The following is a 17,704-nucleotide window of genomic DNA, read 5'->3' on the forward strand; positions in this document are numbered from 1 at the left end:
TCCCACCCCCAAGTACGGAAAGCCCCAAACCTTGAAGAGAAAACCTACTCCCGCCCAGACCAAGGACAGTCCCCCAACCGGAGAGAAGGGGCGTGGAAACCCCCCACCTGCCTCCCCAACCTGCGTCCACTAGGGGGAGAGCCTCTGGAGCTCAGTGCTTCTCTATCTCCCAGGCAAGTCACCTCCCCCGCTCTGAAGCCCATTTCCTGTCAAAAATGGAGGTAGAATCCCTACTTCACACAAGCTAAGCATTAAATAGATCTTGAGGAGGTGCCCAGCAGACCTTAGCTCCCTTCCAGAGAGTAAAGGTATAGTCTGAAGTCAAAAGCAACTAGCTAGACCAGGTCTTGACTGCAGGACAGGACTCCACCCCTAGACTTGCCACAGTGTCCCTCTACACCAACACAGGCCGGGGGTCTAGGTTCCCAGATGTGGGCAGGAGCACCTCTTCCCCAGAAAGGCCAGCAGTCCCTGCCCACCCCCTCTCACCCACCCCCATTCCCCAGCCCGGTTCCCTTCCCCCACAGGAAGGAAAACCTTGGTTATTGTGTAAGAAACCTGAGTTCCTAAGCCCTTAAAGGGGTGGGGAAAGGGGCCACAACCTCCAGTAGCCACAAGGCAGCAGGAAGCAGTGTTGGGCTCGGGAGGAAGAATGTAGGTCCAGATTTAAGAGGTGACTGTCCAGAAGGCATGAGGAGCCATCTGGGGAGGGATTCCAGGCAGAGAACTGTAGCTCATGACCAGTTTGGTTTCCAAAGCTTTGGGCTAGATAGCTGGCACCTCAGGGAATAAAATAAAAACACTAGTACTCCCAAGAACCTAACAAGAGCAAAGCATGTGCAAATGGGGCTAGGACAGGTTATGACTCCAAGGCAGTATTTCCTTTGACAGATGAGGAAACTGAGGCCCAGAGAGGAGGGCAGGCCTGTGGTAGCAGCGGCAGATGATGCTCCAGCATCCTGCCCTTCCTCAAGCCAGATACTGGGCCAGGAACCCCAGGACTGGTAATAGGCCCAGGTCCTCATCAGCTCCTTCCTCCAGCCCATAAAGAAAGAGTCCTAGGGAGCCTTGATGCCCACCCTAAGCCCCAATCCAGGGCCGTTTTATTGGCGCCATTTATAAAAGGCCTTTCTCATCAGCCCCAAGCCTTTGCCTTCCCTTTCGGAGAAGGAAGTTGGTTTCTGATCCTGGCCCCATGGGCAACAACACACTTGGTCTGATGCTGCTGCAATGCACGTGTGACACTCCGGGTGCAGGTCCTTGTGCAAGTCTGCGTCCAACTGTGGCGAGCAGGAGAATGTGGAGAGCCAGGTCTGTGTTTGGAAGCTGGGCAGAGAGCCCTGGCTGGCTAGAGAGATGTGTGGGCAAGGTGAGCAGGCCCCGTGTGCACCCTAGCCCCAGTGCCCAGCGTGGCTGAGGTCCAGGGTCGGGGGAAGTAAAATCAGAGATCCTGAGAGAGAAGCCCTTAGGCCAAAGACATGTGTGGAGCAGGCCAAGGCAGGAGCCCAGGGGAGATTCCAGAGGGGGCCGTGTGCATGCGTGCACGCAGCCCACAGTCAGGAACACGGTGTGCAGGGGGCCTTTGGTGAATGTGTAGCTATGCCTCTCTCCCGTTCTGATCTGCATGCCTGAGTCCCTGGCCTCCTGAAGCTGAGGGAACACACCAGAGGGTAGGGTTGGGAGGAGGCTGGGAAGGAAACTCAGGTGGAAGTGGTTTCGGCCTCAGAGCCCACATCCTGTGGGAGAGTCTGTCAAGGGGCCAGGCCATCTGTCCCAGTCCTCAGGGCTGCTGGAGTGACAGTCCTCTAGGGGCAGGGATGGATGTCCTCCGGGGGAGAAAGTGGCCCGGAGGCTAGGAGGTGGGTTCAGTCCTGCCAGGTCCAGGATCAGGAGGCCTCAGTCGGGCGCCGTCCTCCCTCCTCCTCCATCAGCAGCAGGCGGCGCCGGCCAGCCTCGTAGTCGGCCTCGTCCACACTGACCAGCAGGCGGACAGCCTCCCGGCCCACGGCCTCGCGAAGGGCCTCAGTCAGGAACACGCCCCGCAGGGCCTGCAGCAGGGCACCACTCAGGTAGTCGCCCCAGAAGGCGTCCAGGTAGGAGAGCTCGGAGAACTTGATGTCGCACACCACGGAGCCCAGGTCCCGGGAGCGCAGCACCGCTGTGGCCTGCCCAAACACGTCCAGCTGCCGGGCCAGCGCCTGGGGCCGCCGGGAGGCCACACCCTGCTCCAAGGCAGGCCCGTGCTCACAGTACTCTGCTCGCACCCTGAGCCGGATGTCTGCGGAGAAGGAGGGACTGGTCAGGGAGGGGCCAACGCTCCACACAGGGCGGTGCAAGGGACCAGCTCAAAGGACCAGGCCCCGCAACCCCTTCTTCCCACCCCGAGCCTCCTCCCACAGGCTCCTCCCACTGCCCCATGGGTTGCACTGCACCTACCCACATCCTTCCCCCTTGTGGTAACCACACCCAAGTACAGTGACACCCTCCCCTGGCTTCTCTCCTGGGGCCTGGCCTCTGTTACCTCCTGTCCCGGCGACCTCGGCGACCTCCTCTCCCCGCACGTGCCACACTCCAGCCTCAGCACCCTGCTGCACCCCTACCCACCAGGCAGGTTCTGCTCAGCCCTGCCTCTCCTTCAGCGGGGGATGCTCTGGCCCGCCCCGCAGCACTTGCTCCCTCACTTCCTCCAAATGCCACCTTCCTAACGAGGCCTCCCCTAACCTCCCGATTTAAAACTTCACCACCACCACCCCAGCCCCCGGCACTCCCAGTCCCCCAGACTCTGCTCCCTTTCTTCCCAAGGCACTTACCACCTTCTAATCTCGGTGCTTTCCCTTATACTGTCAGGCTTATCACCTGTCTCCCTGGGTGAGCCCCCTGAAGGGACTGTTTTATTCACTGGTGTAGCCCTGTGGCACACAGTAGGCGCTCGATATATATTTGTGCAAGAACCCATGCCTGGACTGATGGACTTGCCTGGCAACCAGGCTCACCCCGTCCTGCCGTCAGTGAGACTCCTGTGGGGCCACCACACCCAGCACGCGAGCGCCGCCCAGGGGTCTCAAGGCTGGGACCGGGCGAGCTCTGCTGGCAGCAGGCGCCCTCTTCCCTCAGAGGCCGCTAAGATGATGGGCCCTAAGCCCGGAGCTGCTGGGGGCCCTTGGCCACCAGGAGGGGAGAGCGTGAGGCCTACCCGGGGTCACGACAGAGAGGAAAAAAACGGAGTTCCTCACGCAAGCCCTGGAACTCCCAGGTTCTCAGCCAAGATCAATTCCCTTTTTGCTCAGACCAGTCTGAGCTGAGTTTCTGCTACTTACGACCCTGCCCACACCTGCCCAAATAAGGGGGCAGCTCTGCGCAGGGCACAGGACCCAGGACTTCCTAGACTGTCCCTGTAAGTGTAACCTCAGGCGGATCACCTCCGTGTGGGATTACTAAAGCTCCACCCGTGACTCAGGCTCCTAACAGAACCCCCTCTCGACACCACACCGGCTGCGAGGGTCAGCTACAAGCTGGAAAGGACAACAGGCACTACCCACATACGAACTCATTTAATCCACGACCGCCCCATCAGACAGGCCCTACTGTCACCCCAATTTACAGGTGAGCAAACGGGGGCAAAGAGAAGGGAAGGAATCTGCCCAAGGTCGCGCGGCCAGGGCGTGGAGGGGCTCCACAGACGTCACTGAGCGTCCTGTGCCCCAGAGGGCAGCTTTGGGCCAGTGGAGACGACTCTAACCCAGGAGTCTTCGGGCACTGCTGTGTGACCTGGCACAAGTCAGCACCTCTCTGAGCCCAGGTTCTTGCTGGAACCTGGGAATTCCACTCTGAAAGGCTGTTGAAAGGATTAAAGTGAGAGCAATGAATGGAAAAGTGGCTAGCACTGCAAACAGCGCCCAACGGGTGCTCCAAGAAGGGCAGCCGCCAACAGCTCCGATGTGCCAAATGCTTCACCCCCGCCATTCAGCCAGACCGGCCCTGTGGGGGCGGGGGCCACAAGTAACCCAGCGGACAGATGAGGAAACAAGCTCGGGAAAGGGAAGTGCCAAGTGCCTGACTTCATTCGCCTTCCACACACGGTGTCAGCAGCAGAGCACAAGGTGGAAGGCAGGTCCCCACTCCCCCAGATGACTTCTCAGTACCACCCACTTCCTCCTCCCACCCCAAACCCTTCCTCTTTCTGCAAGGGAACATCACCCTCTCCGCTCGAGGCCCAGGGAACCCAACCTGGCCTTGGGGCCCAGGACTTCCCACGGCACTCAGGCCTGGCTCCCTCCATGTTAGGAACTACACAAGACCTTCAGGCCCACAGCCTAGACTCCCCTGAGTGTCTGACCATGCCCTCAAGTGGTGTAGACCAGGGAGCAGGGGATTGGGAGGGGCAGCACCTGTCCAAGGCCACACGGGGCAGCTCAGTAGCAGAGGCACAGAGCCAGGTGGCGGAGTCCGACAGACCTTGAGGCGAGTCCCGGCTCTGCCACTCTCTAGCTGTGGGGCCTTGGGCATGTGACCTCACCTGAGCCTCAGTTTCCCCATCTGAAAAACATAAACAGACAAACAAGAGGTCCCTGCTGCATGGTGCGGTCATGAGAATTCAAAAAAGCAACTCATGAAACACTCGCCAAGTCCTAGGACACAGAAGGCACCCAGAAACAGGAACTGCGATTTAGACACCCATCTCTCTACCCCATGGCCCCTGCCCAGGCCTGACCCTCTCTCACTTGGGCCCCTGAGTCAACCTCCTCCCTCAGTCCCGGCTGCGTTCTCCCCTGCCCTGCCTCCAGTCACAAGGGCACTGCCCCCAGCACAAGCCTTACTCACACGATGACCTGTCCACCTCTTCTGTCCACAACAGCTCCACTCACTCACCAAGGCCCAGCTCACAGGACCACACATCCCGAGCGGGTGAAACCCTCCCAGATCGCCTTTCTCCTCAGCACAGGTCGGTACTCAACCTGTGGCAGAAACTGTTCAGAGCCTACCCCCAACATGGGGGGTGGAAGGACGAAAGGACCAGGACGGACTAGTGCGTGTCCCATCCATTCTTCCATCCAACAGATCTATTTACGAAGTGCCAGGAATGCGGGGTGACATGCATGCCCCACCACCAGTGGGCCTGCGATATATGGAACCCCAGTTAGGGAACACCTCTCACGGGCCAGGCCCTACCCAAGGGCTCTCCCGATCTCCGGCCCTAAATCCCCACAGCACTTTCCTTATCCCCATTGACAAATTAGGAACACCTTCCCGAGACCACAGTCCAACCTCGGGTCTGGAACACAACAGTGTGGCATACACAGAAAGAGGACAAGGAGACTCCACGAGGGAAGAGGAGAAGACCTGTGTTACTTGAAGCCACCCCGCCACCCCTGGCCAGGAATCAGGGGCACCAAGCCCCATCTCTCCTTTAGTCCTCAACAAAATGACCAAAGAACAATAGGTGACGTGTATAGAGTATTTACTGCAGACTGGCAACACGTCTCATTTATTGACCCCTTGATTCTCCCTGCAACCTTCTAAGGCGATGCTATTACCTCCTTTCTGCAGATGGGGAAACTGAGGCACAGAGGATGAGTCACCTGCCCAAGGGCACAGAGGCAGGAAATGGCAGAGCTGGAATTCCAACCGGGGTGCCTGGCTCCAGAGCCTGAGCTCGTAACTCCCCCTGTCCTGTTTGCTGCCTCTCACACAATGACACACAGAAATCTATAATTAAAAGACACCCCAAAAGCCACAAGAGAAAATTAGAGAGAGCGAGGTGTAATTTAGATTGCAATGATCAGACAGAACCTCTCTAGGAATGACACTGGAAGTAAAATGTGAAGAAGTAGGTCGAGAGAGAAAAACAAGGAGAAGGAAGAACAGCTTTCCCAGAAAAGAGAACAGCCTGCATCAAAGTCCAGAAGCAGAAAATGAACTTGAGGCATTCACAGGCTAGGGGCCGGGGTGGCTGGACCACGTGGAGGAGAAGGGCATCAGGGGATGACTGGAGGGACGGGGCCTCACGAGGCAACCACACCCCCCCCGCACCTCAATGGCCTCCCTCGTAAAACCTCACCCAGCACCTGCTCTCGAGGGGTCACTTTGGGGATTACACCACTGGCTGCAAGTAAAGAGCAGAGGCCAGTGCCTGGCATATAACGAGCCCTCCGAGGGCCTCAGGAAGGACGTGAGCTCACGCCGAGATGACTCGGGCTGCACTGCGGAAGCGGTAAGGCGGCAGGAACAGAGCCAGGGCAGGGGTCAGGGAAGGCTAAGGGGCCAGGACAGATGCAGCAGACATGGAGACAAGTGGACGGACTGGGCCACGTGTGTCCGTGAGGAGCAAGGTGGGAAGAGCGTCTGGCCCCCGTGTGACCTGGGCTGGGGGCTGGCTGAACTGCTTCCTCTGGCCAGGAACACCAAGCATTTAGCAACAGTCCCTCCTCCACTTGGGCAGCTGTGCAGAAAGGCTCCCTGTCCCCAGGACACAGGGTCTGGCGATGCCTTCCTAATGAGGACAACTGCTCTTGTTCCTGCACGCAGTTCGGCTCCAGCATCCTCTTGTCCCCCAACCCCACACCTCATCCCTCTCTCTTCTAGGGCAGAATGAGATGCAGAGGGAAATGGGCAGGGATTCCCAGTGGGGGGTCAGGGAAGGGACAGGGACAGGCACAAGGGGGAGAGAAGCAGCCAAAGTGCTCTGATGGAAAGACCCCTGCCCCTCCAGGGCCAGTACCACCCTCCTCTGGACAACAGCGGCACCCATCCCCTGCTTTAGTCTCTTCCCCGGGATGCGGCCAGCGTCGTCATGTCAGATATAAGGTTTGACTGAACTAAAAGATCGAGGCAAAGAGGAAACGCTGCCACCAACGTCAGAGAAAGATAAGCAGCCACTCACTACCTGCTTCCCGATGGAAGGCCACAATACCACCTGGGAAATGAGCTTGAAAATAAAACATCATACCAGAATCTGATCAAGCCTCTCCAAGCCAACCACCGATTTTCAGGAAACACGGACAATAGGGGACCATATCAATCAACTCGACTGCAGGATGCAATTGGCAAAATTCAGTCTTTAGGAAACACTACATGGGGCACCTGGGTGGCTCAGTCGTTAAGCGGCTGCCTTCGGCTCAGGTCATGATCCCAGAGTCCCGGGATCGAGTCTCACATGGGGCTCCCTGCTCCACGGGAAGCCTGCTTCCCCCTCTCCCACTCCCCCTGCTTGTGTTCCCACTCTCGCTGTGTCTCCCTCTGTCAAATAAATAAATAAAATCTTAAAAAAAAAAAACCTACAGGACAACTACTTTCAACAAATACAAAGCTAGAGAGATGGGGGGAAAGAGAGCCGACATGGCGGGGGAAATCTCAGAGACCAGGAGACTTACAAGAGCCAGCACTAGGGCGCCTGGGTGGCTCAGTCAGTTAAGCGTCAGACTTCCGCTCAGGTCATGATCCCAGGACCCTGGGATCAAGCCCAGCATTGAGCTCCTTACTCAGCGGAGAGTCTGCTTGTTCCTTTGCCCCTCCCCCTGCTCGTGCACTTTCTCTCTCCCTCTCAAAGAAATTAAATTTAAAAAGAGAGAGCCAACGCTTTTTTTTTTTTAAGTTAACTTTTTTATTCTTTTTTTTTAAGATTTTATTTATTTATTTGACACAGAGAGAAAGAGAGAGCGCGCACAAGCAGGAGGAGCGGCAGGCAGAGGGAGAGGGAGAAGCAGGCTCCCCGAGGAGCAGAGAGCCTGACCAATCCCAGGACCCAGGGATCATGCCCTGAGCCGAAGGCAGATGCTTAACTGACTGAGCCACCCAGGCACCCCATAGAGAGTCAGCACTTCTGAGACAATGGGACAACATAAGAGCATTGATTGGACATTTGACAGTACGGAACTTAATGTTTTCGGTGCAGTAATTTTTCCAAGAATTCTGATCTTTTAGAGGTACACAGTGAAAAATCCACAGACGACGTAACAGGACCCCTGAAAGTGACTCCAAGACACCATGGATGGTCCAACAGGATCACCCATGAGCTGCCAAGGGCTGAGGCACAATAAAGGGGGTACCAGGTCATCACGCTGCTGTGCCTACCTGTCCCTCCTCCAGAGAAACAGGGAGAAAAGCAAAGCTCATCCTATCACTCAAATCCTCTGGCTGCTTTCCGTCACGTAAAGCAGTGAAAGCCCTGGCCCCCCACCTCTTCTGCGCTCACCTCCCAGCAGCCCCCTTGCTCGGCCAGATTCCTCACCAGCCCTTCATCACCACTGGCTCACTCCCACTTGACTTTGGCAGCTGCTGTCCCCAGATCTAGAACACTTCCCCAGCCATCCACACACTCGCTGTCTCTTCCAAGAGAGCTTCTGAGACCGCTCTACCTTGAAGATACATCTAAAACTGCATTTTCCATCACTCCCTCCCCCCTTGCCCTGCCTTCTCTTCTCAGCTGCCCTCTGAAGTTTCTGTCCACTTTCTCCTCCCACCAAGACACGTGCTCCGTGAGGACAAGCGCCTCCCATCCCTGCTGTGCCTAGCGCACAGTAAGCGCTCTAAGAACACGCGGGGAGTAACAGCATGAAGCAAGCCTGCCACTCTGCACAGTGGGGGCTGTCACCCCTACCTCAGGGCTGTCTTGAAAACTCTGGGCCAGGCGAGGAGCGTGCCCAGCACAGGGCCCGGTGGATGGCCCTGAAAGGGGTGTGGAAACTCAAGAGGCCCTGTGTCCAAACCCGGGGTACTCCGGACACCCTTCCCCTTCAGAAACCCAGAGTTTGGTCCAATTCTTCCCCTCTGGGGAGGGCAGTTGACTAGGGATTAAGCCCCACAGCTATCACACACTAGGGGGCAAGAATGGCAGGTCACTCCGGTCTGAAGGAGGCTCCTTCCACCCCTGGTCTTGGGCCTCATTAAAGGTGAGGCATCCTGGCTTTCAGGGGGAACCACCAGGGCCCTACTGGGGAGAGCCTCCCTCCAGCCCCACCCTGCCTAGTGAGTCAGCAGTCAGACCTGCTTACAGTCCTCCCAGCAAGACCCAGCCACACCCTGCGTAACAACCTCCCTGCCACAGCCCTGCCCTTGGGGAAGAGACCTGAAGCCTCCACAGGCAACAAGACCCCTCCCCAGCCTCAGCTCAGCAGGCTCCCTAGGGAGGCAGGGATTCCCTCTGCCGCCCAGCCAGCCCCGTGGCTCTGCTCAGGACTGCCTGCCTCGGGGGAGAGTCACACCGGGCAGCTGAGGGTTGTCAGAGGACATCGGCTGGCTCTGTTGGTCTGTTCCTCCCGGCAGCACCGAGCACGGCTATCTGCAGCCTCATCGGTGGAGTGGATGGGACACTCAGAGGAGAGGGAGCCAAAGAGGTGTGGGCTAAGTGAGAGTGCACCCACCGTGCCCATCTACGACCCTCAGGGCCACGTGGAATTTCCCGAAGGCAAGGTCAAAGCCCGAATCTCTAAAGCAGAGCCCACAACCCACCTGGCCTACCACACGTGCAGGCCCGGGCAGCCCTGTTAGTCCCCGCCTTCCGCCCAACAGAACTTTCCCGGGCCAGACCTCCAGCCTCTCCTGCTCAGGCTGTCCAGCCTCTTCACTCTGTTCCCTGCTTCCTTTGTGTTTAATTTAAACACACACCAGGCACGGCACCATATATATATATATATATATATACACACACACATACATACATATGTATATATATATACGTAAATATATATGCCTAGCACAGTTCTACGTGCTTTATAAATCATCGTTCGTTAACTAATTTTCCAGATAAACTCAGAGTTCCATCAAAAACAGGTGTCAGGGGCGCCTGGGTGGCTCAGTTGGTTAAGCGACTGCCTTCGGCTCAGGTCATGATCCTGGAGTCCCGGGATCGAGTCCCACATCGGGCTCCCTGCTCAGCAGGGAGTCTGCTCCTCCCTCTGACCCTCCCCCCTCTCATGTGCTCTCTCTCATTCTCTCTCTCTCAAATAAATAAATAAATAAATCTTTAAAAAAAAAAAAAACCAGGTGTCAGATCAACCGCGCTCCCCTGCTTAAAACCCGAGGTACACCTGACGTATGGAATAAAATAAACACTCCCATCCACTCCAAGGTCTGCCAGGCCCAGTAGCTTGGCTCCTGCCGGGCTCCTCCACCCACTCCCCACCCTCTGTTCATGGCACGATCTAAAGCGAGCTTCAGTTTCACTGATCTGTCACCCTACTAGAAGGTAGCCTCCCCAAGGGCAGGGCCCCCACTGCTGTTCCTGTCCCAAGCACACTGCACAATAACAGCAAAAAGACGCACCAACCGGTACGCAGCGCCTAGCACGGGCCCCAGGCCAGGCACTGGGGCAAACGTATCATCAGGCTAATTCGTTTTCTCTCTCAACAACCCCAGGTGGGAAGCACCCTATCAGCCTCCTTTTACACAGAAGGGTTCAGCCACCTGCCCAAGGTCAGACAACCTATCTAAATGCCAAGGCTAAGGGGTGAATCTGGCAGCCTGGCCCAGGATCCTCAATTTTTACCCGCACGTTACTCCACTACAGAGTAAGGAAACCTATAAAAACGTTTACTGAAAAAAGAGACGAAACTGAGAGCAAGGGGTCATCAGGAAAAGCTTCCTGGAGGAGGTCGCACACGTGATCCTTCCACGACACGCAGGACGGAGACAAGCAAGAGAGGATGATGAACGGAAGCCGCCGCCTCCCCACTGGGTGTGCCACACTCCGCACGAGTGTCCGCGTCTGCCCCCCTCGGGCTCAGCAGCCGGCCGCGGGCACCATCCAGCATTCGCCAAGGCCCACAGACACCTACCACAGGTCACTTTGCCTTCTGAAGCAGGTCTGGCTGGCTCCTGTGGCTGCTGGGGGGCGGCAGGGGCCCCTCTCCGCCGCCGTCGGGCACCACCACTGGGCCGGCCCCGACTCCGCCGCTGCCGCTTGGTCGGTGGGGAGCCTGAGTAGAGAAAGATGGGACACACTGAGGACCGGGATAACAGGTAGAGCACGGAAGCAGGGGCCTGCAGAAAAGCTCAAGGCTGGTCTCCATGCCATGAGACCCTGGGTGAGCCCCTCTGCTTCCTGGGCCTCAGTGGCCCGGTCCATAGGATGAGCAGTGAGTAGAACCTAGTGTCATCTAGAAGAGCACACCCCACCACCCAGCAGCCCCACTCCCAGGTCTGACCCTGAAGAAAGCCCTGCAAGCCATGCCAGGAAACAAGCGTGACAACTGACCACTGGGGCATTGCTCATAACTGTCTAAATGTGAACACAATGTAAACATCTAGCAAGCAGTACACAGGGTAATTCCCTCAGTAGACTGTTTAGTGAAGTAAAAGCAAGGTGCAAAACAAGCGTCTACAATTTGTTACATGTTGCATTAAAAAAAATAAGAATATATACAAGCTTGCTATTTTTGCAAGACAAAACACTGTAAAGACAAATAGGAAATGAATGAAATTAGTTACCTACTCACTAGGGATTGAGGACCAGTGGAAATGATTCTAAGAACATCCTTCTTACATATGGTAGTTTTGACTTTTGAGTCATAAAACTGCTTTACATACTCAAAAAATTAGAGACAAAAAAACACACCAACCATAAAATTAAACAGAAAGAAACGAACCTAGCTGTATATAAAATTGGTAACACGAACTAGAGAAGAATTATTTCAAGTAACTTGGAAGATCATTTTGACTGTAAATTCTCGGTGGGATATACTCCTAGGACAGGAAGAACCACAAATAAACGGTATGCTTTATTCAGTAGATATAGTCGGCAGCAGTACTGTCGTACTTTCAAAGCTACAACTGTCATAAAACGAAGCAAATAAATCTGTTATCTCAAAACTTTTAATAAACAAAATTTTTAGTGTACAAGAAATAAGTCTTTGTATATTAATTTTGAAAACATTAAGACGAATTTTTTTGGGGGGGTGGGATAGAGCATGTGCGCCCAAGAGCAGGAAGGACAGAGGGAGAAGGAGCGAGAGAATCTCAAGCAAGCTCCACGCCCAGCGCAGAGCCCGACACGGGGCTTGATCTGAGATCATGAGATGAGAAAGATGGGGCACGATGAGATTACGACCTAAGCTGAAATCAAGAGTTAGACACTTAACTGACTGAGCCACCCAGGCACCCCAAAAAACTAATATGAATTTTTTTAAAGCAATTTCTAGCTCTGTTCACTAAAAGAGCCCAAAAACAACACACACACTCAGCACCCAGATCTTGGTCTCTAAATGCCAGTGCCTCTAAAAGAAACCAGGCTTCTTCTGGAAATAGCTGATTCCAGGGCTGGGGAAGGAAAAGTACAAGTTGAATGCAGGACATCTTGCAGTGCCCCAGAGCAGGAAGTCCAAGGAATGATGGAGCCACATCAAAAAGACAGTAGGAGCTAGTCAATTTGAACCTCAGGAAGAATGACTAATGGATTCTAACACAGTAAATAAGTAATTATACAGAAATCCACAGTGCTGCTCCCCCTCTTCCCAAGGAAAGAGAGAGAAAAAAAGGAAAAGTCTCGAAAGAATACCAGCTAATAGACATTGGAAAAGAATAAGAAAATCACCATTTTGTGATCACCAATGTCATCACTGGTTTGAGAAGAGATGACCGATGCCTGCTAAACCCACTGGGGATGCTACTGGGGAACAGGATGTGCCAAAGTGTCACCCCACAGATTGACTAACCATTAAAGGGGGAAATGTCCCTTTACGGAGGACAAATATGGCAGACACGACCTTAACCAAGTGTTCAAACTTGCCCACTCACAGCAAGAAAACGAGACCGTCAGCCTCTTGATGCGCTCCAATGCGAAGCACGCAGCATCAACCAAGGAACATTCCTGCCAAAACATGTAACCTGAATCTCATCAAACCTCCCGACCCACTTTTTATTGCACCTTACTTTACTTCACTCAACTCTCAGTCCTGGAAATTACCCTCTACTCTTCTGGCCACACGTTTACCGGGTTTTCGAGTTTCAAGTCATAAATTAGAAACAATGCCCAGTGGCTGCTACCGTGCTTGTCTCCTAGGGTGAGAGTGTGGGGGCTCCCCACTTCACGGGAGATACACCAGTTCCGGGACCCCAAGAGGAAATGATCGGACACTTCCAAAACAATCGTGACATTCTACAAAACAAGTGGCCCAACAAAGTCAGTAAGTCCACGTCATGGGAAGAAAATAAACAAATCTGGGGCAGGGGAGGAGTTTGGGTTCTCAAGTAAGAGATTAAGGAGACATAATAAATGAACACAGGAATGCCTGGGTGGCTCAGTCGGTTAAGCATCTGCCTTCGGCTCAGGTCATGATCCCAGGATCTGGGATCGAGTCCCACGTTGGACTCCTTGCTAGGCGGGGAGCCCGCTTCTCCCTCTCCCTCTGCCTGCCACTTCCCCTGCTTGTGCTCTCTCTCTCAAATAAATAAATAAAATCTTTTAAAAACACCAAGACGCAGAGAAACTCAACTATGAGTGGGTCCTGAGAGTGGAGACCATCTTGGGGAGACATGAAAATGAAACATTAGGATATCAAAGGATTAGTATTTATTTTCTTAAGTATGATAATGGTCTGGAGATGATCTAGGAGAATCTCCTCATTCTCAGGAAATGCCTGCTGATTTAGGAATAAAGTATCCTGATGGGTGTAACTTACTTTCAAAGAGTTCAACCGAAAATCCATTGTTACGTATATACACACACGTAACAACCAAAAATCCATCCTTACGTATATACACAGTAAAGCAAAAATGGCAAATGTTAAAATTATTGAATCGAGATGGAAAATAGGAGCATGCTCACTGCACTCATCTTTCAACTGCACTGTATGTTTGAAATTATGCTTGATTAATTTAGGAACTAGGGAAGAGGAAACAGCCTAAATGAACCGCAGGGCAATTAAAAGAAACAAATTAAAGGTACCTAATGTGAATAAATCTCAGAAATGTGTCCAGCAAAGCCAGCCACGCGGAGACTACCCACCGTGTGATGTCATTCAGATGCCCTATAAAACCACCACAAACAATTGCATTCGTTGCTTCTGGACACATCCTTTTGTAGAACAAACACCACACATAAAGGAGTGTGGAGACAGAAGGACCCCTCGGGCCCCTTCCTTGATGGGCCGGGATGGAGAGGGTTCATCAGGGCTCAGGAGGAAGAAAGTGACGCTGCCATCACGCCCACCAGTGAGGCTCACCTGTCTCCCACTGACCCTGCTGGGCGTCTGAAGTACCGCTTGACTGCCGGCGGCGGCGGCGACTCCCTTCAGTCCTTTTGGAAGAAGAGCTGGAGGTGCCGTAGTTGTAGCGTTCCGGAGACACTTCAGAAGGAGAAAAACGAAAGAAATATTCCCAGCCTCCAGCCCCTCCCCAGCCCAGCCTCAATTCCCAGCTGGAGATGGGACTCCTGCCCCACTAGGTGCTCGAGTCCCCCAGAGCCCAGAGCCCAGATAGCTGCTCCCTCTCAAACACTTCCTGCCCAGTGGTTGTTGTATGCCTACAGAGACAGGCAAACTCGTGACCTCCTGGGGCTGTCCAAACCATGTCTACAGCAGCTCCAACTGTCAGGGTTGGATTCTATAAGCCGAGTCATGGTCAGGATCCTGGCAATGTTGCCCGCCCCCCACCCCCGGCCGCCTCGAACTGCCCCCAACACTCCCTGAGCCCCCAAGGAGTAAGCAGGCTCCCCAAAACCTCTCTTCCATAACCTAACCTCCACATATATTCTTCCAAAAACACGGTCGGTTCTTCTCTAGTGATGCCCTTCTCCTGGTTATCCAATTCCCAAGGGCTTCCTCTGGGCAAGGGAAGTTCGGAATCCCCCTCCGGAACTAGCCACTGCACCGCTAATGACCCAGCCAAGGCCTCAACAGCTCGAGGCCTTCGCACACACAGGACTCCTGTCCCTTAAACCCTTGGGTTCCTCACCTCAGAACTGCTCCTCCAGGAGTACTTCCCTCACAGGACTAGGGGCATCAACTCGGAGCCAAACTTTCTACCTGTGTTATCTGCAAGCCCCTGTGTGAAGTGGCTTCTTACTTCCCTCTCTGCTCTTGCTTTGTCGGTCTCCCCTGCTCCTGCCACGCTGGTCTCCATACCAAACTCATTACTGACTCAGGGCTTGAAAAGCTTGTCTTTCCCTCTGCCTGGCATTTTCTCCTCTGAGATCTACGCACAGCAGGAGTAGAACCTCCATTTAAACATCGCTTTTTCAGAAAGGTTTTGACTGGTTACCCAATCTGGGGGAGGGGGGCTCCCTTCACTATGAAGCACTCCCTACTCTCTGTATTCTCTTAACTTTGCTTTAGTCTTTCTATAACCCTATACAAAAATAAACTATCTGCCTTAATGGCTACTTCCCCCCCACTAAACATAAGCTTCATGGAACGAACACTCTGTCAGTCCCAACACCTTGTACTTCCTGTGCTCAACACGCAGGATTCAATTCTTATATGTGGGCAAGCTGCTTAACTTCTCTTAACCCTGTTCTTTTCCCTCTAAGACGAGGACACTAACAGGACTTCCTCATGGGATTACTGGGAGGATATAAGGCGACAGTTCACACGAAGGGCTTACCACTGTGCCTCGCATGAAATAAGCCCTCCATAAACAGTGGCCACAAACATCACTGATGTGGCCAAATTCCACAAACTCACCTCTCCCAAAGCCATGCCTCCTCCCTGCTGTGTTCCTCATTGATACTGAGAGAAGGGGAGGAGCGAGTTGGGACACAGGCTGATACGGTGCTGTCCGTATCAGGCCACCATGGAGACCCAGCCAGGACAAGGCCCCGTCCCCACCGGAAGTCTGTCACTCTCCCATTCAACCATACCTGGCCGGCGCCTCTTGCGCGCCAGGTGCGGCAGCAGGTCGTGGCGTGCCAGCACGCGCAGGAGTTGCCCCAGCAGCCGAAGGTTGCTCTCGTCGCACTGCCCGCGGCGCTCCAGCTCCAGCAGCAGCTCCAGGCCGCTTCGCGCGCGAGCCAGACCGCCGGCCGCGCCGGGGGCCTCGTCGAGCAGGAAGGCCAGCAGCTCCAGCTCGCACTCGGTCAGCTGCCCGCCCACCACCTCGAACATACGGTGAAGCGACAGCATCCCGTAGTAATCCAGGCATTCATCCTCCTCCCAGCTCGGGGCCGGGGTCAACCCGGACAGCGCCATACCCGGGGGAGGGGGGGCGGCACAAGCTCTGAACCAGGGCCTAGAACCCACACAGTGGGGAGGGGGCAATGGTCAGCGACGCGGGGACCCGGACCCCGCCCCCGCCGGTGCGTCTCCCCCGCCCCGTCCTGCCGGGCAGGGCCACCTTCGCACCCCTGTCTTCTCTGCCGCTCCCCTTCCCTCAGAAAGGAATGGTACCGCCCGAGGTCCCCTAGTAACAGGTCGAGACGCTAGACCCCGCTCGTCCTCCCACCAGTTGGGCCTGCCCAGCCCGAACGCCCCTCCCCAGGTGGTATGCCCCGAACCAGCCTCCGGACCCGACCAAGTGATTCGGTCCGAACCAGCGTGGGGGCCCATCCCGGGGAACCCTGCCAACTGCCCTTTGACTCTGGGCAGCACTGCCCGGACGTGCCCCTTGGCTCCGTCCACTGGTACTGTCCGATCAGCGCCGCGGCTCCACCCAAATGGTAGCGTCCGAAAGTAACCCTCTGCCCCCCACAAGTGGAACCGACCAAAGCAGCCCGTCGCCCCACACAGGTGGTGCTCTCCGATCCCGACCCCCTCGCCCTGTTAAGGCGCTACCGCCCTCCCCCCAACACACAAGTGGTTCCGTCTACCCGCCACTAGCCGCCCTCGGGCCTCTCTGGATCCTTACCGGATTCCGGCGTCTGACGACTCCTGGGCGACGGCCGCAGCCACTTGTTTTGGATCTTTCTGGCACCTTCTCTATTATTACGCCTGCGTCACCTCGCCCCTCCTCCTTCCCCCAACTCGCGCAGGTGCGACGGCCACGCCCCTTAGGCGCAAGCGCAGAGTGAAGCTTCCAAGCCCCACCCCTCCGGGCCCGCCCCCATCCGTAGCGTCTTGCCCGCCAGTGCTGCGCCTGCGCAAAGCGAGAGTGATTTCCGCGTCTGAGTTGGATCTGGTACCTGGTTGCATGCAGGGTTGCTTCTGTCCGCCCGTGACTTAAGCCGCTGGGTCCTTGTTGCCCCACGTCAAGCCCTGTTGGAAATACTCATCTCAGGGACTACAGGCCCATCCTAAACATGATTTAGACGCCCACATTACCACTGCTCCCAGCTGCCCAAGGCAAAGGACCACAATAGCAACCGTCCTGGCTTCAAATAGCTCCCAGACCCCTTATGATCTGGACTTGGACGCTCCTCCATCAGCCTGCCCCTTACTCCTAATGGCAACCAGGAACCTACGTCACAACCGTGCCATCTCATGACCCCAAATGGAATCTCCTTTCACCCAACAGAAGCCCCATCTCTAAGTTCCTTCCCCTGATCAAGACAAGGAAGCTCCCCCATCTCATGTTAGGAACCAATACCTCCTTCCCGATTGCAACAGGCCCCTCCATCCTGACTGTTCACTTCCTGATGGCATCCATCACAGTCCCCTATTACAGCCTCTTCCTGTCTCAAATGCCCCCCACCCACCCAACAACCCTTTCCAATCTCTGCCCTCCAAGGTCAAGGAGCCTCCCAATACCCCCTCTCTAACCTGCACCTACAAGTTGCACTCTTGCGAGGGCAGGTCGCTATCAAGAGAACTGGAGTCCAGGCTGCATGTCTGAGCAGCTC

General features: G+C 55.0%; 1 protein-coding gene across 2 annotated transcripts; it reads right to left on the reverse strand.

The window, feature by feature from the left end:
- Positions 1 to 768: 768 nt before the first annotated feature.
- DEDD2 (death effector domain containing 2) lies at positions 769 to 16,927 on the reverse strand. 2 transcript variants are annotated; one of them, XM_021692248.1, is made up of 5 exons: positions 16,774 to 16,927; positions 15,791 to 16,158; positions 14,157 to 14,279; positions 10,773 to 10,913; positions 769 to 2,278 (listed from the first exon to the last, which is right to left on the reverse strand). In XM_021692248.1, the coding sequence occupies exons 2-5, from the start codon at positions 16,116 to 16,118 to the stop codon at positions 1,887 to 1,889; spliced, it is 984 nt and encodes a 327-aa protein (XP_021547923.1). In that variant the 5' UTR covers positions 16,119 to 16,158; positions 16,774 to 16,927; the 3' UTR covers positions 769 to 1,886. The 2 variants fall into 2 exon arrangements, with proteins under 2 accessions (XP_021547923.1, XP_021547924.1); XM_021692249.2 differs by lacking the exon at positions 769 to 2,278 and adding an exon at positions 3,999 to 4,536.
- Between the last annotated feature and the right edge of the window lie 777 nt (positions 16,928 to 17,704).

This window comes from Neomonachus schauinslandi, chromosome 16, assembly GCF_002201575.2.
Source record: "Neomonachus schauinslandi chromosome 16, ASM220157v2, whole genome shotgun sequence".
NCBI classification, from domain to species: Eukaryota; Metazoa; Chordata; class Mammalia; order Carnivora; family Phocidae; genus Neomonachus; species Neomonachus schauinslandi.